This window comes from Martes martes, assembly GCF_963455335.1.
Source record: "Martes martes genome assembly, chromosome: 13".
Lineage (NCBI taxonomy): Eukaryota > Metazoa > Chordata > Mammalia > Carnivora > Mustelidae > Martes > Martes martes.
Genome location: NC_137901.1, coordinates 816,428 through 841,591, shown reverse-complemented (window position 1 = coordinate 841,591; position 25,164 = coordinate 816,428). Strand labels below are relative to the sequence as shown.

General features: G+C 47.9%; 1 protein-coding gene across 3 annotated transcripts in view; it reads left to right on the top strand.

Annotated features, from left to right (window-relative positions):
- The window catches only part of ATP9B (ATPase phospholipid transporting 9B (putative)), a 235,012-nt gene that overhangs the window by 110,577 nt on the left and 99,271 nt on the right, over positions 1 to 25,164 (top strand). For all 3 annotated transcript variants that reach the window (XM_080821146.1, XM_080821145.1, XM_080821147.1), the window contains 2 exons: positions 7,697 to 7,772; positions 13,460 to 13,536. In XM_080821146.1, coding sequence (XP_080677272.1) covers positions 7,697 to 7,772; positions 13,460 to 13,536 — 153 coding nt within the window. The remainder of the gene's footprint in view (positions 1 to 7,696; positions 7,773 to 13,459; positions 13,537 to 25,164) is intronic.

Sequence of the window (25,164 nt, the reverse complement as noted above, 5' to 3'; positions counted from 1 at the left end):
ATAATAATTTTAAAGAAAAATTAAATACAAGTGTTGCCTTTGTAGAGATAGATATGTATTAACATATTAACATAATGTAATACATAATGTAATACATATGTATTATAATGTAACACAATATAATTACATAATGTAATACATAACAACGCAATGCAATACATAATAATGTGTTATTATGTATTAACGCAAAACCCTTGTCCTTAGCAAAAGGTGAGGAGAGGATATTCTGTGATAGCCACTAGATAGAGGTTGATGGGTTAATTTATAATTTAACTGTGATAATATTTCATACTTTTCTGGGAGTGCTGTGGTGTTATTAAGTTACATATTGAAAGACATAATTTTAGTTTGCTACCTGAAAAAACTAGAACATAGAGTGGTTTAATGCACATTTAAAATTATTTTATTTATATTAAAGGTAAATATCTTAAAAATGAATTGATTAAAGGCATTCTTTCCACTCATAATTTCATTTTTTAAAGTATTGCCGTATGCTTTATAATTTTTTTCATTTTGTTATGGTAAAATACACATAACATTAAATTTACCATCTTAAACATTTTTAAATGTATAGTGCAGTGGCAGTAAATACATTACATTATGTTGTGCAGGAATCCCCCCATCCAGCTCCATACTGTTTTCATCTCATAAAACTGAAACTCAGTCCCCCTTACCTGCTCCTTGTAGACCTTGGCAAGCACCATTCTCCTTCCCATCTCTGCGATCGTTTCGGCTGAGTACCTCACGTAACTAGAATCACGCGGTGTTTGTCTGATGGGGACCGGCTCGTTTTCCTCGGCACCGTGTCCTCGGGGGCCGCTGTGCTGCCGCACCCGTCGTGGGTCACTAAGACTCCATGAGATGCCGAGGCCACCGCTGCCCTCCAGTCATCCGTCCGTGGACCCCGGGTCACCTCCATGCGGTAGCTGTCGGGAATCATTCTGCTGCGAACACAGCTGTGCAGCTATCTGTTCGAGACCCCTTTCCGTTTGGGGGGTCTGTACCCAGAAGTAGAATTTACGGATCAAATTGTGACTCCGTTTTCAGTGTCGTGAGGACCCGCCCTACCGTTTTCCACAGCGGCTGCACCATTTTACGTTCCCACCAACAACGCGCAGGGGCCCCATTTCCCCGCGTGCTCCGTGCCCTGTGTTCCCGACCGTTGCCGTCTTCCTGAGTGTGCGGCGGGGCCTCGTGGTTCTCACGTGCAGCTCCCCGACGATGAGTGATACTGAGTATCTTTTCATGTCTTTTTTGGCCATTTGTATTTCTTTGGAGAAATGTCTGTTCCAAGTCTTTTTCCCATTTTTGAACGTTTTTTGTGGTGGTGGTGACTTTCAGGGGTTCTCTTCATGTTCTGAATGTTAATCCGTTGTCAGGTCACGATTTGTAGACATTTTCTCCCATTCTCTGGGTTGTCTTTTTACTCTGGATAGTGTCTTTTGATGCACACAATTTAAAATTTTCAGGAAGTTCAGTTTGTTTGTTCTTTCTCTTGCTACTCTGCCTTTGGAATCGTATCCAACATATACAAGAAATCACTGCCAAATCTGATGTCATGAAGCTTTGTCCTATGTTTTCTTCTAAGGGTTTTGTTGTTTTAAGTCTTACATTTAGGTCTTCGATTCATTTTGAGTTATTTATTTATTTTATTTACTTATTTTGAGAGAAAGAGAGAGTGACAATGAGGAGGGGGAGGTTCAGAGGGAGAAGCAGACTTCCTGCCGAGCAGGGGGCCAGATGCGGGACTCGATCCCAGGACTCATGACCCGAGCCGAAGGCAGTCAGTTAACCAGCTGAGCCCCCCAGGCGCCCCTTGAGTTACTTTTATGTGTGTTATTAGGGAAGGCTCACTTCATCGTTTCGCATGTGGATATCCAGTTTTCCCAGCATCATTTGTTGAAAGACTCTTTTCCCTACTGTAAGGTCTTGGCACCCTCATCAAAAATATTTCACCGTACGTGCAAGTGTTTGTTTCTGGGCTTTTTGTTTTGGTCCGCCGGTCTGTTACCTTTGTCTTTATCCCAGCACCACGCCGTTCTGCTTCCTGTAGATTTATAGTAAGTTTTAACATGAGGAAGTACGATTCTTCCAGTTTTGTCCTTCTCACCCTCCAGGGTTGTTTTGGATGTTTGGATTCCTTGGGATCCCATATGAATTTTAGGAGGTTTTTCTGTTTCTGTAGAAAATGTCATTGGGATTTTGATAACGGATTGCATTGAATCTGTAGATCACTCTGCGCAGTCTTGACATTTTAACAACATTAAGTCTTCCAATCCATGAACATGGGATGTGTTTCCATTTATTTGTATCTTTACTTTAGGCAGTTTTGCAGTTTTTATTGTACAAGTCTTTCAAGTTAATTCTTAAATATTTTATTATTTTTGAAGCTACATGGAATTGTTCTTATAATTTCCTTTTCAGATCGTCATTGGTAGTGTACAGAAATGCAACTGATTTTTTTTTTTAAGATTTATTTATTTATTTTAGTGGAGGGTGCACAGGGAGAGGGAGAGTCTCAAGCAGACTCCACACTGAGCCCAGGGCCAGACACTGGGCTCGTTCCCACCACCCTGAGGTCATGACCTGAGCTGAAACCAAGAGCTGGACACTCAACTGCTGACTCTTAACTACGCCGCTCGGGCGCCGCTGAAACACAGCTGGTTTTTGTGCATTGACTGCGTTTCCTGCCGCTTTGCTGCATTCATTCGTAGGCCAAGCAGTTCTACTGTGTGTGGGAGGTCTGTGGAATCTTTAGTGTTTCCTGCATACAAGACGATAACCTGCAAACAAGCGATTTTACTTACTCCTTCCCAGTAACATGGCTTTTACTTCTTTTTCTTGCATAGTTGCTCTAGCTGGAACTTCCAGTACTGTGTCCTGACCCAAAATGAAATGCTTTCAGTCTTTCGCCATCTGGTATGCTGTTCCCGGTGGCCTTTCCTGTTTGACTTTTATTACACTGGTGTGGTTCCCTTCTTCTCCTAGTTCGTTGAATGCTTCATTTATTAATTTTTAATCACAAAAGCATATTGAATATTTGCTTTTTCTGCAGCAGTTGAAATGGTCACGTGGGGTTTTTTTCTTCATCCTGTTAATGTAATGTATGACATTGATGGCTTACATGTTGAACTAACCTTGCATTCTGCTTGGTCATAGTGTGTAATCCTTTTCATATTTTGCTGAATTGGGTTTGCTAGTATTATAAGAGTTTTGCACCAGTGATCAGAAGGGATGTTGACCTTTATTTCTCTTGTCATGTCTTTGTCTGGCTTTGGTATCAGGGTTGTGCTGGGTTTATAGAGTGAGTTAGGAGATGTCCCTTCTCTTTTCAATTTTTTGGAATAGTTTTAGAAGGACTGACGTTAGTCTTTCTTTACATTTTTGGTAGATTTCACCAGTGAAGTCATTGGATCCAGGGCTTTTCTCTTGTCAGATTTTTAATATTGATTTCAATCTCTTAACTAAATACACAGATCTATTCAGATTTTCTGTTTCTTCATGAATAGCCTTAGTAGGTTTTGTGTTTCTAGCAATTCATCCATTCATCCAATTTTTTGCTGCATGGGTACTAATGTATGCTCTTTTAATCCTTTTTATTTCTGTTAACTGTAATAATTTTCCCACTTCGGTTTCTGAATTTAGTAATTTGAGTCTTTTATTTTTTTTCCTTAGTCCAACTAGCTAAAGGTTTACCAATTTTATTGATGTTTTCAAAGAATGAACTTTTGATTTCATTCACTTTTAAAATTGTTTTTCTGTTCTTTATTTCATTTGTCTTTGCTCTAGTCTTTATTTTTTCCTTCCTTCAGCTTTAGCTTTAGTTTATTCTCCTTGTTCTAGTTCCATAGTTGTAAAGTTCGGTCATCGGTTTCCTCTTTTTTTTTTTTTTTTTTTAAGATTTTATTTATTTATTTGACAGAGAGAGACACAGTGAGAGAGGGAACACAAGCAGGAGGAGGGGCAGAGGGGGAAGCAGGCTCCCCGCTGAGCAGGGAGCCCGATGCAGGGCTCGCTCCCAGGACCCTGGGTCATGACCTGAGCCGAAGGCAGCCTTCTAATGACTGAGCCGCTCTAGCGCCCATCCTTACTCTTTTAATCTAAGCATTTATAGCTATAAATTTCCCCCTTAGCACCACTTATGTTGCACCTCACAAGTTTTTGTAAGTTGTGCTTTCATTATCATTTGTCTCTAAGCATCTTTTAATTTCCTTTGTGATGTCTTCATAATCCATTGGTTGTTTTAAAGTGTTGTTGAATTTCCACAATTTTGAGAATTCTCTGTTAATGATTTCTAACTTTATCTCATTGTGGTTGGAGTAGATGTTTTGTATGATGATCTGTTGGGGTTTTATTTGTAACATAAGGTCTGTCATGGGAAATGTCCCATGTGCACTTGAGAAGAATGTCTATCTGTTTTTGGGTGGAATGTTCTGTATATCTGTTAAATCTAGTTGGCTCATTTTGCTTAGTTTTCTATTTACTTACTTACGTCTGGTTGTTCTACCGTAGTTGTGAGTGGAATGTTAAGGTCTCTCTCTATTACTATTGAGCTATTTCTCCCTTAAATTCTGTCAGTTTTTGCTTCATATATTTTTATAGATTTTCATTAGGTACACATTTGTTTATAATCACGTCTTCCTGCCTTACTGAACATTTAATTAATATATAATGTCTTTTGTAACCTTTTTTGGTTTAACATTTCATTTGTCTGATATTAGTGTAGTCACACCTGCTCACTTTTGCTTACGATTCTCATGGACTTGCAAGCTCTCTGTGTGTTTGGGTCTACAGAGGGTCTCAGCATGTAGACAGTATGCAGTTGGATCATGTGTTTTCGTCCATTGTGTCAGTCTTTGTCTTTTGATTGTTGAGCTTAATCCATTGATATTTAAGTAACTACTGAAAAGAAGGGACTTAACTTCTGTCATTGTTCTGTCTTTTCTATGTGCCTTTTAATTTTTTGTTTTTTGGGGGGTTTTTTGGTCCCTCATTTCCTACATTAGCATCTTCTATTGTGTTTTTGTTGGTTTTTGTAGAGAAATGTTTAAATTTCTCATTTCCTTTTGTTATATTCTTTAGTTGTTTTCTTTGTGGTTACCATGGGACTTACTTTAACATTCTAAAGATATAACACTCTAATGTGAATTTATACCAACTTAAGATTAGTAACATACAAAGGCTCTGCTCCTTTACACCTCTGTCCCACCCCTTTTGTTTGCTGATGTCACACAGTTACATCTTCATACATTCTGTGCCTAAAAATGTAAACGAATAGTTCTTTTAAATACACCAGCCTCCTAAATAATGTAGAAAACAAGATTTGGAGCTACCAAAATTACAACAAGACTAGGGTTTTTGTATTCATCTTTTACGTCATGGAGAGAACAAAAAGTGTGGTCACGAACTGCTGTTCCAGTGGACTTGCTTTATAGTTGTGTGTGTACTGACGGTCCTTGAGGTCTTTGTTCCCCGCGTGGTTTTGAGTCACTGTGTCCTCTTTCACCTGCAGGACTGCCTTGAGCAGTTCTCGGAGGAAAGGTCTAGAGGTCACATACCCTCTTAGCTTTTGTCTGTCTGGGGATGTCCTGATTTTACCCTGAGTTTGGAAGGACAGTTCTGCTGGCTATAGAATTTCTTGGCTGACATGGGTGTTTGTTTGTTTGTTTTTGAGAGTTTTGAATATATCAGCACACGGCCTGCTGGCCGCCAGTATTACTAATGAAACATTTGCGTATAACCTTATTGGGGGTCCCTCGTATGGGATGGTTTGCTGCTTTCCTACTGCTTTCAAGAGTCTCTTTTTGTGTTTTGTCTTTTATTTTTTTAAAAGATTTATTTATTTTAGAGAGCACATGATGGGGAGGGGTGGAGGGAGAATAAGAGATTATCAGGCAGACCCCGCACTGAGTGTGGGGCCCAGCGCAGGGGTCAGTCTTACAACCCTGAGATCATGACCTGAACTGAAACAAGAGTCCAGACGCCTGACTGACTGAGCCACCCCAGCACCCTTGTTTTTGTCTTTTTATATATATATATATATATATATATATATATATATATTTTTTTTTTTTTTTTTGACAGAGATCACAGTAGACAGAGAGACAGGCAGAGAGAGAGGAGGAAGCAGGCTCCCTGCCAAGCAGAGAGCCCGATGTGGGGCTCGATCCCAGGACCCTGGGATCGTGACCTGAGCCAAAGGGAGAGGCTTAACCCACTGAACACCCAGGCGCCCTTGTCTTTGTCTTTTAAAACTTGTATTACGTGTCTTCTCTGTGGGTCTCTGAGCCCATCTTCTTGGATTTGGTTGAGCTTCTTCACTGTTTACATGTGTGTCTTTCATCAGATTTGGGGTGTTTTCATCCATTACTTCTTCACATCTCTCTGCCCTTTTCACTCTGGCTTCCCTTTCTGTGACTCCCACAATACATACATTGGTTAGTGCCCTGCCGTCTTGTGCTCCCTCAGACCCTGTTAATTTTCCTCCACCTGTTTCCATTCTGTTTCTCAGACTCGGTCGTCTCCTTGCTCTGCTCAGGTTTGCTGATTCTTCTGCACGGTTAGATCTGTCTTGAATCTCTTTAGGGAAATTTTCACTTCAGTTATCATAATTTTCAGCTCTTGACTTTCTTCTGGTTTCTGTTTAGGTTTTCTATCTCCTTATTCATGTTTATGTTTTGTTCACATATTGTTTTCTTGACATTCTCCACATCTTCATTCCTTTAAACATCCTTAATACTTTCCTTTGAATGTCTTTGTCTAGTGTATCTGACATCAGGTCTTTTTCAGGGGTGATTTCTGTTGATTTATAATTTTCCTCTAATATTTTTGGGGTGTTTTTTCTTAATGCTTCATTATTATTGAACACTTTTTTTTTCTCTTTTAGTATAATAATGTGGTGACTCTGGAAGTCAGTTCTCTCTCTTTTTCAGGGTTGGCTGGGGTTTTAGTCATTATATTGATTGGTTGATTTTTTTATTATTATAGGCTGTCTTTGTGCCGGGTTATCAGTCTGAGGTGTACATTTAATGTCTCCTCGGGTCTTGTCTGAGCCTTTCCTTGGGCACGCACAGTCCCTTCCTAATTCCCACCTATGCAGCTGTTTCTGAATGTCCTAATGTGTGGCTCCCAAAAGGGGGCCAAGGGGGCCCTTGCCCTTTCAATGCCCTTGGCGTCACTAGAGCTGGAGCTGGAGGGGTGACAGCGACGGCCGCCAGGCTCGGCGTCGGCACCTGTGTGATGGGAAGCCGCCGTCAGTGATCAGAGCGTAGACCCTGCTACTGGGAGGACGGGTCCTTGCCCACCTGGCGTCTGCAGGCTGTTCCAGAAATACGTGCACAGCTGCCTGCGGCGTGGCTGGGTGGCTGCGACCGTGCCAAGAGCTAGGAGAGACCCAAACTGACGACTTCCCCTGGACAGTTGCAGGCGTCGGCAGACCCCACGGTCCCCAAAGAGTCCTATCAGACAGTCTGCCCGTGTGGTCGTTGCCCGGGTGGGGAGAGATTCCTGGTGCTCCCTGCAATGCCCTCTTCCCAGGATCCTCAGTCTAAATTCCCTTGTTTTTCACCTTTATTCCGCAGTGCAGCTTCCCTGCTCACCCGCTGAATGCAGCTCGTACACTTGTTCTATCACCTCACGTACCCGAAGTGAAAAAAGTTGCTAACTTGCCATTTTCCCCTTCTCTCCCTGTGAACAGGAAGACTGTGACCCACCCGTCCATGAGAGTCTCAGCATAGAGAACACACTGTGGGCGAGCACCATTGTCGCATCAGGTACGAGACGCGTTCTCTCACTAGCGCCAGCTCTCACATCTGGGTGCTCTGTGCGGTGGAGAGCCCGTGCGCATGGTGTCTGAAAATCCCGCCCTGCGTTACCAGGGCCCTTACCCTGAGGGCTGAGTCCTGGGCGAGCTCGGGCTATGGGCTGTGGGCTGTGGGCTGTGGGCTGTGTGTGGCTGTGGGCTGTGGGCTGTGGGCTGTGGGCTGTGGGCTGTGGGCTGTGTGTGGTGTGTGGCTGTGGGCTGTGTGGGGCTGTGGGCTATGGGCTGTGTGACCAGGAGCAACACCCAGGGCAGCTCGGGGGCTTCCTCCGGGTTCTGATTTCTGGCGGATTTCTCAGGCCCCTCACTCGGAGGTGGCGCAGTGCAGTTGTGGGGGGGAATGGTGGTCCTTGGGGGATCTTCCCACTCCTCGGTCACCCAGGAGTGTTTGGAAGAGGTCACTGAGCTGGGTTTGTCTGTCGGGGAGAGAAGTATCCGATGAGATGGGGGCTTTGGGAGGTATTTCATGTTGGGCCTTTGGAGACCAGAGTAAAGCTTCTTAATTTTCTTCCAAATGACACTGGCGGATGTTGGAGTATTTCTAGTGTCTGAACAGGGATGGTGACCTAAAGACACATTTTGGGAAGTAGATTCTCTGGGAGATATTGAAATCTAAATGATGGTCAGCTTTTCAGAAAGTGGTTGACTTAGTACCGGTAACCAGGGGAGAATCTTAGCCGCGGGGAGCCTGGGGGGTGCTGGTGGGGGTTGGAAGGCTGGGGGACGTTCAGGGTAGGGCTGTCTGTCTTCTCAGTCTGTGGCCCAACACCCACAGCCTTCCTGTCTCGGAGCTCGGTTGCTCTTCTGATCCCTCCGCAGGCTAGGTGCTGGCGAATGCCCAGGCCTGGGTGCTCAGCGGAGGGACGGCTTCATGAAGGGAGGCCAGTGCTTTACCCTCTGCTGAGCGCCACGGGGAATCCCAGGTGCCGCCAAAGCAAAGAAGCCAAAATCCTTACCCGGCCAGAGCTCACGGGAGGAGCAAGCAGGTGCTCCACGGAGGGGGTGGAGAGGCTCAGGGAGGATTTGGGAGCTCACCGGCAGCTGTGTTGAGGGCCTTGCCGCTGTAGGCGGGGGAGGCTGGTGCCAGGGCCTCGGGCCCCGGAAGGGCAGGGCAGGGCAGTGCTGGGCGCACAGGGGCCGTGGGCCTGTGTGCACAGCAGCGTGTAAACCAGACCCCTGTAGGGGTCTGCGTGTGTACCTCTTAGGGACTAGAGGATGTGAGGGAACCTAGTTTTATACTAATGTTTTCTATGTTTAAGAAAAAGCTTGATGGCAAATAGGACAATTCTAATAGAAATTGAGGCATTTCGTGGTTTTTGTACTGATGATTTTTAAAATTTCTCAAACGAAAGAGAAAGAAAAGTAAGGAGAGCACACCAAGGAGAGAGTCAGAGGGAGCAGGCCAGGTCTCGCGCTGTGTAGACCCCAGGAAAGAGACACTCGCCATGCCTGAGGGGTCACTGTGGACAGGGCACTGCTGCCAGGAGAAGTCTCAGAGTCTCTTCGGGTGCTTCCTCCTTGCTGCTGTCCTGTGCTGACCTCGCTGACAGCTGTGTCACAGGCCCGCGTGGTGCTGCCGCCGGTAGCCTCCCTGTGCCGGCCCCGTTTTCACACAGCCACACGGCCAGGCTGTCGCAGGATCAGGATTTCATCCAGGGGGCCGTCCTCAATGGCTGTCACCCTTCAGCCTTTAGTATTTCATAGTTTATAGGAAAATATTTAAAACATACTGTAAATAAGCTGATACTTGGTCACAGATTTCACATTTTCCGTGTCTACAGCTGTATTCTATTTTGTTTCCATCATAATGAAGATGCTTTTTCAAAAATGTTTTATTTGTGATCTTTTGGCTCCCTGTGTATTAGAATGTTGCTACGGATCCCCAGTGCTATCGATCTGTGGCCTCTCTCCTCGCAGAGACAGAAGCCCCCGAGCAGAAGGCTTCCGTGATTGCCCCTGATAATTCCCCGTACGCCCCACTCCTCTCCTGTCCTCCACTCTCGGGGTGACCTTGACGCGTGGTAGCTCCTAGTTGCATACATGGGCAGAGCAGACACGAATCTAGGTGTCACATATGCTCGCCACGCTGACGACTGTTTCTGACTCCCTCGTGCGTAGAATTCAATTAGCCCACTGGGCCTGTGTTCCAAGAACGGATTTCTACTGCTCCAAAACCATCCGTTCAAAAAAATTTAAATAAGACACTTCTAATTTTAATTTGTGTTTGGACATTTTAAAAATGCAAGCTGTTTTCATTAATTTTAAATATTTTAACACATACCTACCTTTATTTAAAAACCTTAATAGTGTGAGCAGTTGCTAGATTCTGCATATTATCAAAGTGCTATGCCCAAGCAATGTTTGAAAGACCTTGGGTTTCTAGGAGTTACTTAAGGGCTCATATCTTCTTTATACGTGATTTGAGAGTTGAGAAAGAAAGACCAGAATTTTTTAAAATCTTATTTTTTAAATGATATGTGTCCACTGAATTCAGGTTGCCTCCTAGGTAAAGTGAACTTGGGCCTTCCTCCCTCGTCCTGGGGTTCTGAGTGCGTGGGAACGAGGGCTCATGTTAGCACTACAGAGGACCAGGCACCAGGGGTCCCCGAAGAGGGACAGACACAGCTGCTTGTGGTGCCTCCATCTTCGTCCCCTTGTTGGTGTGTGAGCGCCACTCTTCCGAGAGCAGGGTCAGTGGCAGGAGAGCGTTGTGATCTTAAACTGCCAAGAGCCGGGAAGCAGAGTTGTTCCTCTGGAGCAGGGCTGCTGGGCGCGGGTGCCCACGGCAGTGACCCCCTCTAGAGCGGGGGCGCGTGTGCCGACGGCGGTGGATCCCCCACAGCAAGGCTGCTGGGCGCGTGTGCCGACGAGGGTCCGGGCTGACCCCTCTAGAGTGAGGGCCTGTGCGTAGACGGGTCCAGGGCTGGTGCTGCTTGTGATAAAGAAGGAAGATGGGAGTGAACACTTGGACGCTTCCATAAGGCCGTTGGATGAAATAATTTAATGTTGAAAACACTGGGGGAGACACGTTCTTCTTGGTTCTCGTGTTGTTGTCTCGTCTCCTCGCTGATGTTTGGCGTTTCGTGAGACTAGTCCTCGTGACGGCTCAGAAACTTTGAAACCCCCCCGTTGCTGTAGTGTGCCTGGTTTGTGAGGCTCCCGCTGCAGAGGGGGCGCTGGACGGGCCGTGGGAAAGCAGGAGAGCCTGTGTCCCACCGCAGCCCCCGAGGGGCCCGACCCTGAGCGCTCGGCGGCAGGTGGCGCAGGCGCGGTGGGAAGCGCAGGGGCGGGCAGCCCCGCCCGAAGAGGGTGCAGGGCGCGGCGGGCAGAGCCCAGAGCTGGTGCAGGTCGCAGTGTCCGTCTGGGTCCCCGGCGCAGTCTCTCTGAGTCACTGTGCTGAGGCGAGTCCACAGTGTTTGCGGGGCCGTGGTGCGCTCGCGTTCCAGCCGAGCCTGGGGCTTCGTCGGGTCGGGCCCAAGGAGAGCACTTGCTGTTTCTGCCCAGGAGCCGGCGGGTGCGTGCGTGACAGTCAGGAAATACTTCGGTTGGTGGAGAGCTCTCAGGTCGGTCGGTCTGTCTCTGGCGCGTTGGCTCTGTCCGACTTCCGGACGAATGTGCTCGGTTGTTCGCTCTCAGGTCTCGTTTCGAAAGCGGACAGGGAAGCCCTCGGCCGTCTGTTCGCCTTCCAGACGGGGTGCCCAGCCTTGCCCAGCCTTGCCGCCCGTGCTCGTCCCTGAGTCAGAACAAACGGAGAGTAAGGCGGGCGCTCCGCACTGGCCGGCCGGCCTAGTGCTCGAGAAACGTGACGGACTCCGAACGAAACGCACTGTTCTGAGTACACCGAGTACCCCTTTGTAGTGAGAATGGGATGATCCCACAATACAGATGGGCGCCTTTACCGGACGTCAGTGGGTCATACGAGGAAAACGACAGGAGGAACTCGGTTAGATGCGCTTCCCGGGGCTGTACTCGGCGTGCGGGACGGATGGCCGTATCTGCGAATGTCTGAGCGCACGACGTGTTGTTGGTCTGGTCAAGTCTCACATTGCATGTTGGGTACTTCCAACTGTAATGCCAACCTAGAATCAACGCTGCTAATAGTTTGTCTGGATTTTAGGACAGTGTTTTCTAGCCTGATCACGTTTTAAGTCTTTTCTGAGACTCTTTGTTCTGCTAACATTAAAAATAATTTTGTAGTTTATCTTGTTCTTTTTTTGTACTTTTTTGACATTAGTAAGCTTATTTAACACGAGACACTTGTATATTCTGTTTAAGTTAAGTGTAATTGGTAAAATAGGAAGAAAACTGTGACGCAGTCAGAGCTTCCGTATTGTTTCAGCGGCACGAGAACTGCTGCTATGTTTGTCGTGGGGGTCCTCTCCAGGGTGAGGTCACTGCATGGTCCGTGCCTTCCTGAACACCCGGGGCGGACCCACCGTCTGCGGGTTTGTTTGGACAGTGCTCTAGAAGGGTAGCGTCCGCGCAGTTTGGGCCACCTTCCAGGCTGGAGGGGCTGCTCTGCTCCCAAGAGGCTCAGGAAGTTCAACCTCACAGCTCTGCCAGCCGCACACGATGAACAAGGGGAGAAGAAAGGAGATGCTTATTTTGAAAGAAACATGTGTCACCTCTGCAGGGTGACCGCTGAGCAGCCCTCTAGCACCTCCCTGTCTTCCTGAACATTCCACGGGTGAAACTGTTCATTATCTAATGCATATAATTTGCAGCTATCTGTTCATATAAATGCAAGAGATCGCTAGGATTGCCTTCATTCCATGGGTCCTGATTCAGGACGCACTGAATTGCACACATTGCACTAATGTGTCATCAGAGAGTTTTTGGAGAACTGTTACAGTGAATTCTGCAGTGGTGTTGGTCTTTGGGAGTTTATGGACATGATCATCTTTAATCATTTCTCATCAGAATTTATGGAAACTAGGAGTATACATTATGCATAGCTACAGTTTAGAACAGACTTCTGTGGTTGCTAATTTGACATCACAGAGGTGAGTGCCTCTGAGCCTTCATAACCCAAGGGTTGTTGCAGGTGTTTTCACCTTTTACCTGAAGTCTGAGACACATACACACTTACAAAACCAGACTTTAGGAGACAGGAGTTAGAAAGGCTCGTAACATCTAAATTCAGCATCAGATATTATTGATGTAACTGTCCCTCATTATTTTAATCGTATACGAGCTGAAATGTCAGCAGAGGCTCGCAGACCCGGCAGTGCTGGACTGTGTCGCTCGGGGACGGTGGCTCCGCAGGGGCAGGGTTGCTCTGAAGGTCCCGGCGTGCGTCTGAGGACTTGAGGACGCAGCGTCCCTGCACTTACTGCGGGGCTGCACGCGAGGACCAGCGAGCGGTGCCAGCCTTTCTCCGGGCGGTGAGAAGATTGTCAGTCCATTTCCTGACGTTGTACATAGGGAAATTTGTACAGCTGAAGAAATCATTTGAGTTCCTGAGTTTATTTTGAAAGTTATTACTTTCCTGAGCGAGCTAAATTAAATGTGCTATGAGATAAATTTATGTAAAAGTGAGTAGTGAATAATATTCTCCATCAAGACAGTTGATGAGGAAGTGTTCTCTCTGTGCTCACCCTTTGAGGCATCTCTGTAAGCACCGCTCTCGTGTTTTCGCAGGTACTGTAATAGGTGTTGTCATTTATACTGGAAAAGAGACTCGGAGTGTAATGAACACATCCAATCCAAAAAATAAGGTAGGCTAGATGAAGGGGCAGCTGCTTTAATGACCGATTTTCCCTTTCAGTAAGAAAGTACGTGCAGTTCTGAAGAGCCTGTTCATAATCTAAACCAGACTTTGAAAACTGCTGGTGGTCTCGGGTCTGAATTCTCTGTATTTAATGTGATAGCGTGCTCATACTGAAGAACTTCCAGAAGTATCTTTTCTTGGTCAATCAAAGTTTCTATGTCTCTTAAGTTTCTTTGTTGGATATACCATTTGCCCACAATTTGATAGTTAGTTGTGGTCTCTTCTTTTCAGTTTACTTATTTTACAATTTTTACTCTTTTTTTATGTTGATGGCTCGTTTAAAAAAAAGAATCTATATTAATATTTAGCAGTATTTGATGGTGTGACATTGTTGAACTTGTTTCATTTAAGTTATTTTCATTTCATAAGCATGTTGAAAACAGATTTTCGTTTTAAAGACTGCTTGATTAAATTCCTAAATTGATCATATTTCTGTTACACTCCTGAAATCTTTGTTTATGCAGGCAGCATGTGTATGCAAGTTACATAGTCAGTTTGAATTCTCTGTTGCTGTTACTTGGTTAATACATTTTGTACGGTCAAGTCACAGAGTGTGCTGATGTCCACTTTATGAGAAGTCTTTTTAACTGTGCATTTTACTCTTTATTTGAAATGTAATCTGAGCTGCATCTAAGTAGAAGAGAAAAAGCACTTGCGCGCATTCAGGCCTTGCTTCGTGAGTAACTAATAGAAAAAGTTGTCTTTTGTAGGAGGTTTCATTGCCGAGCGGAAGAAATGAAGTAAATCTTTGAAAAGATATTTTTAAAGACAAGATGCATTCCATTTTTTCCAGCTAAATACTGTTTCAAAAACCAGTTAGCCCTCCCGGCATCGGGAAAGTGGCCCTGACCCTTTGAGTGCCTGCACATTTGTAGCGCCGCAGAGGCGCTCTGGGGCGCGTCCTGTCTGGAGGGCGTCCTTACCCCCGCCAGGGCGTGCGGCTCCTCCCAGCGGGGCTGATGAAGAGGTGTTCCTTGGACTCCAGATGTCTGTGTGTGACACGTTTACTCAAGTGAAAGACCGTTTCTTCAGTATAAGTTCTGCCTGTGATAAAAGGGAAAACGATGCCTGGGCTCGTCCGAGGAGACCGAATGTGCTGCAGGTTATTACTTTCCAGTAGAGTTAGATGTATTTAAAAATAAATTATTAAACAAATTATTGACAGAGTTACATGCATATTTGTTGGTATGTGTTCTGTAAAGTACAGCGATTTTTTTTCTTTTCTAAGCAAAACTAGAATGTTCTACTGATGCACATACAGGTCGTAGGGTATGTTTTGTTTCTTAATCATTCCTAGTCATTTTACTTTTAGGATGACCGGGAGGGTAAATTTAAATATTAAATTTTAAAATCTTCAAAGTTACCCTGTCGTGGAACACAGCTCCTATCTCCTCCCGCCTTACGCTTCAGGACAGCTTCCTTTCTGCCCCCTCCCATCGTCTGTGTCCGCACCTCCCCGATGCGTACACGCTTTGGGTTTTGGCTACCGTGCTCTTCCCCTTGGGGGCGTGGACACAGCTGGGCGACCTTTCCGCAGTGTGTACCGGTGGTGAAGAACTCCGGCCTGGGGCTTTGCTGCGTGGCCAGAGTCTGGGCAGTGCTGCCACCCAGCTCTGTGACGCTGGGCAAATGGCTGGCTTCTGCGTCTTACTGCTCGGCACCTGTTACCCAGCATTACTGTCTTCCTGTACCACGAAGTGTGCCTTGAGAGTGAGTGCCCCGAAACACTCAGCGTGCGTCTAGCCGTGCGGGCACCCCGCCCCGCATCCTGATGCTGCCGTCAGACTTCCCCTGCCAGGTGGGACTCCTTGTGACAGTGACAGCTGAGGCCCAGGCAGAGCGTGACGCATGGCAGTTGCTGCGTGAAGTACTTGGTCTGTGACTTTGTGAATCTGCACCACTGCGCCTGGAGGGAACGGCGGCGTCTGGTTCTGGAGCCGGGGACGTTGTGGCGCAGGGGGCTGTGCTTGTCGCGGGGGGGGCTGGCTTCTCTGCGGAAGCGCTGTGGGACAGGGAGAGCCACTTCTTTAAATTCAGGAATGCTTCCAGGAGAAGAATAAAATCTCTAAGTCTGCATACCTTATTAAATCTTCCCAAGTATCAAGTGCCAGATTCGTAAGAAAAAAATTCGGGAAACATTATAAGCGTGCTACAGTGGCCAAAAAGCCACAGGTGTAGTGTGTCTAGGGAAGTACTGGTGTATGTTGAGTGAGAAGATTATGTGACGTTCGAATCCCGAAAGAGGGACAAGAGGACAGAAGGCGGTTCCCGCCGTCAGACATCGCGTGAGGACGACATCTCCGTGTCCTGCAGTAGGTGACCAAACCAGCGAACCTTTGGACTTCAGAGAAGACCACTGGACACAAAAAGGAGGCATTGCAGAGGGAAAGCAGATCATTTCCCCGAGTTTGCCTTCTTTAGGGAAGCTCACCGTTCCTCAGACTCTGTTCTGTGGTGTGTGTAGGGCAGCGACGGACACGGTGCTGGGGGGACGTGTCGCTGTGGAGTTCACGACAGCCGAGGAATCGGGACTGGAAATCTGTATTTGTGAACGAGTCCTCTTTTAAGTCATGCTGTGGTACAAATTGCCCTAAAAACCGCAGTGGCTTTACTACGACAGAGACTGCTTTTCTCCTCCGTACGTGTCTGACGGGTCGGCGGGTGTGCTGCGCATCATGGTCCCTCAGGGAGCCCTGCTGGACACGTGCTTCCAGGACCTCTGGGTACGAAGACGCAGGCGGGCGGGTTACATACCGAATGGCTCAGGCCACCTTTCCTTGGCCAGAGCAAGGAATGGCCTCACGGAAGCTGAGGGACTCGGAAAGGTGCAGGCTGAGCCCCAGTGCGGAAGGAGGGCGAGGGGATTATTTAATGACTTAGGGCCACTGGTACCCCGTCGTGGTCACCGATGAGAGTTCCCAGGGCTTTTATGTACAGTAAGAGCCAAAACAAAAGAGGAGCGTCGTAGAGCCCTCCCCAGTGCGGGCAGCGGGGCCGAAGCGGCGGAGGCGGAGGCGGGAAGGCGCTCGTAGCCCGGGTGGAGGCCCGCAGCGCGCCGGTGCTGCGGAGGTCGCTGGGGAGAGGAATGAAGAGAGACGCGTGGATTGAGCGACAGGGGCATCATTGTCTGTAATTGTTGTGGGGGGTCAGACGCAGAAGCAGGTGGGGGAGCTCTGTGACGACCGGGGCCAAGGGGGAGGCCCACGCGGCTCGGGAGGGAGCGCAGCGCGCCAGGGCAGCCGCGGGGCTGCAGGCAAGAGGGTCTAACTGGTATTGTTTGTTCCTGATGAGAAAATGATAAAATTTCATGCTTTCCATAAAGCAAGAAAGGCCTTAGTTTATAAAGGAGAAGCTGTCGTCTGTGGAAGGATGAGTCTTAGGGGCATCCCGCGGCCACTTCGGATCCCTGGAGAGAAGATTCCGTTGTCAGCGCCGAAGAGCTGCCGCGTGCAGCAGCGCGCGGCCCCGTGGCTCCGGACGCGTGCGGACAGTCCTCCGCCCGCCAGCCGGCGTCTCTCGCTCCGTAGCGCGTCCGTGGCCCGCCTTCCCTGGAGCGTGGGGAGGAGGGTCGTGCTCATCTGTGCCACGTCTGCGAGCCTCCGGGACGGGAGCACTCCGGGAGGAGCAGCGCTGAGCAGCGGGGGAGAAGCGAATGACGACCGTCACTCCGGGACAGGGCCGCACAGTGCGGCGGGCGGGAGCCGGAGCGGGTTTGCCCAAGAGTTCACCTCCTCAGTTCTCGAGCTGTGTGAAGGCCCCAACTGCTGCCGGATTCTTCGGTTCGTAGCAGAGCCCGTCGGGGGCGTGGGGCTTTCTCCGGCCGATGTTCAGGAGCCCCAGAGCGGAAGCAGAGACGTGGACAGAGAAGTGGTTGTGCCAGAGTGACAGGTGGTGGGGCAGGTGGGCCGCGGGACCTTCCCGCGGTCACGGCCACAGCCGCCTGCAGGTGGTCACAGGTGGCGCTGCTGGACGTCACGGCCCGCCCGTGGGGCCCCTGTCTCCCGCCTGGGAAAACTCCAGCCGTCCCTGCGGGTTGGGGGATGTGTGACTTCCCCTGGAGGCCGGAGGTGTTCACCGGCACCTGCACCCTTCAGACACCCTCCCGGGGCTGAGTAAAGGGACGCGCGCCATTTAAGCAGTTGTGCTGGTTGCTTCGTGAAACCTGTTTTTAAACTTGTCATTCTGCCCACCTCATTTCCCAAGCCTTAATTTGGGCATTTCTCCTTTTGTCTTCATTTTGTCTGTTTTGTTCTTCTATTCCTGCTTGTCAGAAAGTAAACATTAAAAGGAAAAGTGAGGCGAAAAGTATGATGGCGCGTCTCATCTTCTGCGGCCACAGACGCCCCCACTTGTCACCAGCATTTTAAACAGATGGAGGCAGTCTCTGTAGCCGCTGCCTTTGCCACCCGTCTCCCTCTGCAACGCTCTCTGTCCGCACAGCCTCGTCTCGTGGCCCCGCTGAGTAGCCTGGGGCTGGCGGCATCCGCGTCACCACCGCCTGCGCAGGGGCTGACCTCCTGAGTCGGAAACAGAGGGCTGGGACACATACTGATAACTGAGAGCCGCCGCCTCCGTCATGGCCACGACGGGCTGAGACGGAAGAGCCTTCACAGGCAGCTGGACTCCACTGCAGCCGGGGTCGCTGACCGGCCAGTGATGCCCCCACGCGAACTCCGGCTTCCAGAGCGGGCCTTGGAATCTAAGGTGATCATTTTGTAGAATCAGAACGTACAGCTTTAAGCTTATTTGCAAGGCTTTATCAGAATACTCTCTGAGATGTCCCACGTTTTTTCCTGTCATGGGGTTAATCCCGAATTCCACGATGTAGTTCAGCGGAGGAGAGTCTGAGACGCAGACCGGTTCCCGAGGCTCTTTTTCAGGACGAGAATGCGCGCCTCCAGCGTCCCGACAGGCACGAGGCAGGGACACGGGGTCTACCCAGTCTGAAATTTCTATCTTAAACTTCGAACAAACCAAAAGTTCTTATTACTAAGCAGTTACTTTTATAATAATATTTGGTGAAAGTTTAAATTATAAGGAATACAGCTTGAGTAATGGACTGTTTTATAAAACCTAGCTTGAGATATATTTAATAAGATGATACTTGATTACATTTAAGAGGGAAAAATTCTTACAGGAGGTTAAGAAAAATCAATTGTGACAGGCTGCCATTTTCATGCCATTCATAATAATAAGTTGCTCAGAGCGAGAGCATCAAGGATGAAATGGTAATACAGACGCCTTCAAGCAGTTATTGTAATCCCTTGGGCATATTGATTTGTGTTTCTAATAAAAAGATGCTTTCAAACGTCTCACTGACAGACAGGTGATATGTGCCATTATGTGAATTAGAGCTACTTCTTGTCCTCTGAATTGTTGTAAAGGCATTTTCAGATAACAGAACAAAATAGAATCAGCTCTGCTGTGTTTTGCGGGGTGAACTATCCAGGCTGTGTGGGAGAACAGATTTCTTATTTTAAAAAGGACAAATTATTAATATTTTAAAAGTTGCGTTGACTTTTATTAAGATGTTACGGAAGAATAACTTAGTTCTCTTTTTTCTTGTGGTTGTGTGCAATTTTTAATTTTTCTAATAGTTGCCTTGTTGAGAAATAAGATATCTTTGGGTTTAAATATGTGTTTAGAAATGTGACCGTGTACCCCGTGCAAGTGCCTGTGCTGTGGGGTACAGCAGCGCGGTCCATCTCCATAGGCAGCGAGGCTGCGGGAATGCCGGGTTGGGATGACTGTTAGTAATAGTAACAAATCACAGTGTTTGAAAGCCTCATCGAGAAAAGCTCAACGAGAGGAACAAGCGCCCAGTAGCGTAGTGGGGCGGCGGCGTGCCGGCGGGACCCGGGGCGGCTCTCGGGGTTATGGCAAGCACACGCCTACCTTGGCTGCACTGCTGTGACCGTGCCCTTCCGCATTACAGCCGTTCACAATTGAAAGTTGTGTCTTCACCAGCAGTGTGAATGTAAGTAGACTTATGATTTCAGGAAAGCAATAAAGAGGCAAAATGCTAAGTGGTTAGAAAGCAGCCCTCACGATAACACCTGGGACGTAATGCTCTATCAGAGTGTGCAGCGGATAGCTACACCAGAAAACCTGGATTTAGTCCCTAAGTTCCTTTTAAATATGAATTTGATTATAAAGCAAGTGTTCTAAACAGGAGCATGAGGATATTTATTTTTTAAAATAATTACTTTGTATATTAAAGCACTTAGTGCTACATAAAGTTCTGGTGAGGAGGGCTTGTGAATTACTTGTTGCTTACTTGGTGAGATCGAGGCCACGTTAAGTTCTTTATAATCACAGTCTTAGCAGACCAGTGCAGGGGCCCCTGGATGGCTCAGCTGGTTCAGTGTCCGACTCTCGATTTCGGCTCAGCTTGTGATCTCAGGATCCTGGGATCGAGCCCCAAGTCAGCGGGGAATCTGCTTGGGATTCTCTCTCCCCTCCCCCCGCTCCCTCCCTCGTGCCCTTTCTCTCTAAGTCAGTAAATAAATCTTCTAAAAATGAAAAGTATAATTTATTCAAGGAGCAAATAAATATTTTCATAATTGTCTTTGTTTTTTTGAAATCCTTGTTTCTTTACTCTGAGGCCATGAGAACTGTTAGAAATTTGTGGAAGAGTGTGGGATGCCTTGCTGACCGTGATGTCTGCATCTGACTTCGTGTGAGCTCACAGCACTGAGTACTTCCCATCACCAGATTATCCCGAAGCCTTTTTTGGTGGAAGCCCTTCTGGACGGATGAGGGACAGGATCTGGAATATCTAGTAGGACGAGAGTAAGGAGCGAGACCAGTTTTAAAACCCGGCCGGGCATTGGAGGAAGGTGGAGTGTGGGTGATGATGGTGTGAGTGGGGACAGGAGAGGGGGATAGTGAGATTTTTCTGTTCTTTCGAGATTCCCAGAGTTGGTATCTTCTTCCTAGGAGGGTGGTGATGGGTCTGAGTGGTACAGACCCGTGGTGGGACTATGCACACAGGGGCCTCCCGTGGCCATTGTGGATTGGAAATAGGTTGTGTGTATGGTATGGGTTCAGAAGCAGACTTTCCTGGGAGAAAATTGCAAGCCGGGGCAGCTAGAAGGGAAGGTCACTGGTCTCCTTACTGTGTCTTGGGAGGGTCTGCTGTGCAGCCTGGTCACCCCCGCCTCCCCCGTGTCTCTTCCTCCTTAGAGAGAGAAGCTGGTCCAGGACTAGGGCGGGGCGGGGGGACATCGACTAGCCAGCACTTGGCAGGCAGTGTGCGGTGCTTTCCTAGGGGCTATGGCTGGGGTGTGGAGAGCCGGCCCCATGCTGGCCACCATGGCAGTGTCAGGCCTCGGGCGTATCACCCACCACGTGTGCTGAATGATTAGATGGTTTTCTTAAGGAGCTGATCATTTTGTTCCCTTCCACAGTTATTTTTTCTAAGTGACAGTTTTTTTAAAAAATATTCCTCAGAAGCAAATCTTAAAACATCTGGTTTCAACTTAATTGTTTTCTCATACATCTGAAAACATATTCTGAATGCTACCGTTTTTAAGTTTGATTTGTCAACATTAGAGTAGCAACTGTACCAAAGTTTCTTTTTTAAAACTGCATTAACTAAAACATGTGTATGATAAATTTAACATGAAATTAAATGGCTTTCTTTTCTCCTATGTAATTAACAGTGTCAGCTAATAATTACCTTTTGTAAAACTTTAAAATATATCTTATGTGTGTGTGTGTGAGCTCTCCCACTGTGAGGAACTGTTGACTGCCTGGGATTTCTTGCTGAGGGGCCGTCACCCACAGTAAGCAGCTCCGAAAGGCTTGTTTTTTGAGCTGTGTAAGACCGTCAAAACCGTAACTTTCTTGAGGCCTTGAGTCAGAATGACATTTTTGAGCACAGGACACACACAGTTCTGCAGGGTAAGTTACACATCAGGCATTCCTTTTTCTTAACTTGAAGTCAGCATGCCAGCGTATTTCTAAATAGTATTTTCAAGAGGCAGGAGGAAAAGTTTCAGGTGAGGCCCAGATAACCTCTGTAAAGATTAGTCCCGTCCTCCAGAGAACAGAGTCTTCTAGCGGCAAAGCTTTAGTGAGTATTAGTTGAAATACCTAACCGTTTGATGTTTTTAAGTGCTGGGAGGGGGTGACGTCATGGGAGGAGTGCTGCCCCAGGCAGGGGGTGGGGGCGAGGCCTTGGGGTGCGGGGTGACCAGGACGCACAGGGCCTTTGGGGTGCTGGGTGTTTCATGTGTTGTCAGCGCTCCCACCCTAGTGACTGATGCCGCTTCATAACTGACGCTCGGCTCGTCAGTGCAGCGGGCCGGCGGGGGCTGTCGGTCGGCTGGTTTGAGCGTGAGGGCTCTTCGCAAGACCAGTGTCCCGTGTTCTTATTCCTGGCACAGGAGGGCGTGCCGGTCAATGACAGACCGACAGTGACAGCAAGATGCCGAAGGTGCTACAGAGAGGCTTCCTGTCACCCTGGGCACCTGCATTAACTGGCTTTTTTGCCCCATTAACACTTCTCAGTTTTTAAGCAACCAAGACATTATTAACAGACAGAACTATTATACTACTTTCTGATTATGAATCTTAGTTTTTGAAGCACATGCAGTTCATAAAATTTTTACTTTCAAAAACAGGTAGAGAAGAGGAATTGTTTGGCGTGCAGAATTTGTAAAAATTTCCACCCTGATAATTTAGAGATTTTAAATGATCCATTTTTTAAAAATAAATAAAAAATAAAATTAAAAATTAAAAAGGGGCATCTGGGTGGCTCAGTCGGTTAAGCGTCTGCTTTCGGCTCAGGTCATGATCCCAGGGTGCTGGGATCAAGCCCCGCATCAGTGTCCCTGCTCGGCGAAGAGTCTGCTTCTCCCTCTGCCCCTCCCACTCTCTCTCTCAAAAAAAAAAAAATAAATAAATAAAAAAGATTTATTTTATACAGATACACAGCAGTGTGGGTAGAATTTTGAAAATAGTTATTGTCTAAGCTGCCAGTCGCTGTTTCCATTGTGGGTCCCCTAGCAGGAGATGAGTCATAAAAATTCAGCTGAGTTGAAGATGTCTGTGTGTGAGTGTGCACGCCGTGGGAGCGGCTGGCACCCCAGTGTGCTGGTGGCTGGAGCGCTAGGCTCTCGTCGTCCTCTTCCCTTGCCCCCGTGCCCCCCGGCCTCCCCGCCCCCTGCTCCCACGCAGCTGGCCAGCCCTCTCCCCCCACCTCCTGTTGGGAGGCGCTGCTGCCACCTCACCCACACAGCTCAGATAGCTGCTGTCCTGTTTGCGCTCAGCATCACACCCAGATGCACGCGTGCTTCCAGAGTGCAGATCGGTTGAGCTTAGTTTCCTGCCCAAAGCCATCCCAGGGGCCCCTGTTTCTTGCAGGGCAAACACCGGCACCTCTGCTGTAGCCAGGAGGCCCTGGCCTCTGGCCTTTCTTGAGGGCTCCGAGCCCCCTGCCCCCCACCTGCTCGCTGCCTAGCCCAGAGGCTCCCCTTCGCTTCTGTGTTCGCCAGGCTTCAGTGGCCCCGCTCGCTTAGCCTTCTCGGGCAGCCTCAGAGCTCCCGGCATGAGCCCTGAGCTCCAAGGAGAGACGGAACGAGTTCCCGTGTGACTCGCCTGTCCGCTGCCTCAGGGAACCTTCGTGGCCACAGCGATTGGTCACACCTGTATTTCGGGGGCCCTGCCTGGTGCACACGCTTAGCCAGCTGGTTGAACAAAGGCGTGAACGTGGGTAACTGCTGTGTACGTGTCTGCCTCTTTGACACATCTTCAACTCCCCAGAGGCAGAAGCTGCGCCTTGTTCTCTTCCTGCAGCCCGGGCTGCTCAGACACGATCAGCGCGGCACAGCTTCCTCGGCCGCAAAGAAGGGCATCGGGACGATTGGCCTGAAAGTTACGTGGTGTCTCGGGGGGGGACGGGGCCCCCCTGTGTTAAACACTGGAGACTGGAGATGCTGTCTTGGGTGGTAGAGTGTCTGGCAGTACGCGGGGGGTGAGGGACTAGGGGGTACAGGGTGGGGGGCGCATTTGTGCAGCACTTGTTGTCTCCAGATACAACACTCAGCACTTGCTGCACTGTCTTCGTGTGACTGTGCTGTTCGGTTTGCTCCTGGCGTTACCGTCCGCCTGTTACGTCCGTGATTGATGCTCATATTGTCCCTGTGGCCTGTGGGAGCGCGTTCAGCCCCGTGTCTGTGCCCCATTGTTATAAAGCCATCGTTTAGAGATATTGGGAAAATTGGGCAGCCACATGCACAAGAATGAAACTGGGGGGCGCCTGGGTGGCTCAGTAGGTTAAAGCCTCTGCCTTCGGCTCGGGTCATGATCCCAGGGTCCTGGGATCGAGCTCCGCATCGGGCTCTCTGCTCAGCGGGCAGCCTGCTTCCCCCACCCCTCTTTGCCTGCTTCTCTGCCTACTTGTGATCTCTGTCTGTCAAATAAATAAATAAAATCTTTAAAAAGAAAAAAAAAGAACGAAACTGGACCGTTCTCTTACACCGCACACAAAAATAGACTCAAAATGGATGAAAGACCTAGATGTGAGACAGGAGTCCATCACAGTCTTAGAAGAGAACACAGGCAGCGACCTCTGACCTTGTCTGCAGCAGCTTCTTGCTACACACGTCTCCCAAGGCAAGGGAAACAGAGGCAGAAGTGAACTATTGGGAGTTCGTTAAGATAAAAAGCTTCTGCACAGCAAAGTCAGCAAAACTAAAATGCAGCCTCCGGAATGGGAGAAGATGTTTGCAGATATCTTACCGGATAACGGGTCTGTATCCAAGATCTGTAAGGAACTTGTCAAACGCAACACCCCAAAACAAAAGAATCCAGTCAAGAAATGGGCAGAAGATGTGAACAGACATTTCTGCAAAGCAGACATCCAGATGGCCAACAGACACATGGAAAAATGTTGTACATCACGCGGCATCAGGGAAATACAAATCAAAACCACAAGGAGATCCCACCTCACACCAGTCAGAATGGCTAAAATTAACCAGTCAGGAAATGATAGATGTTGGCGAGGATGTGGAGAAAGCGGAGCTCTCCTGCACTGTCCACAAGAGCCGAGCTATGGAAGGAGCCCAGATGTCCATCGACAAATGAACAGGTAAAGAAGATGCGGTGTGTAGATGTACAGTGGAATACTACACATTTTTCTACACAAAATACTACAATTTTTCATCAAAAATGAAATCTTGCCATTTGCAATGATGTAGATGGAACCAAGAGGGAATTATGCTAAGCAAAATAAGTCAATTAGAGAAAGACAGTTATCATAGGATTTCATTCTGTGGAATTTAGAAATAAAACAATCCTAGGGGAAGGGAAGAAAAAATAAAACAAGACAAAACCACACAAATCATAAGCAACTCTTAACTATAGAGAACAAACTGAGGGTGACTGGGGTGACTAGGGGCGGGCATTAAGGGCACGTGATGGAAGGAGCACTGGGTGTTGTAGGCGACTGATGAGTCACCTCTACTCCTGAAGCTAATAATACAGTATATAGTAACTGAATCAAACTTAAATTTTAAAAATGAAAATAAATAAATAAGTAAAAGTACTGTTTTTTCTTTCTGCTACAAAA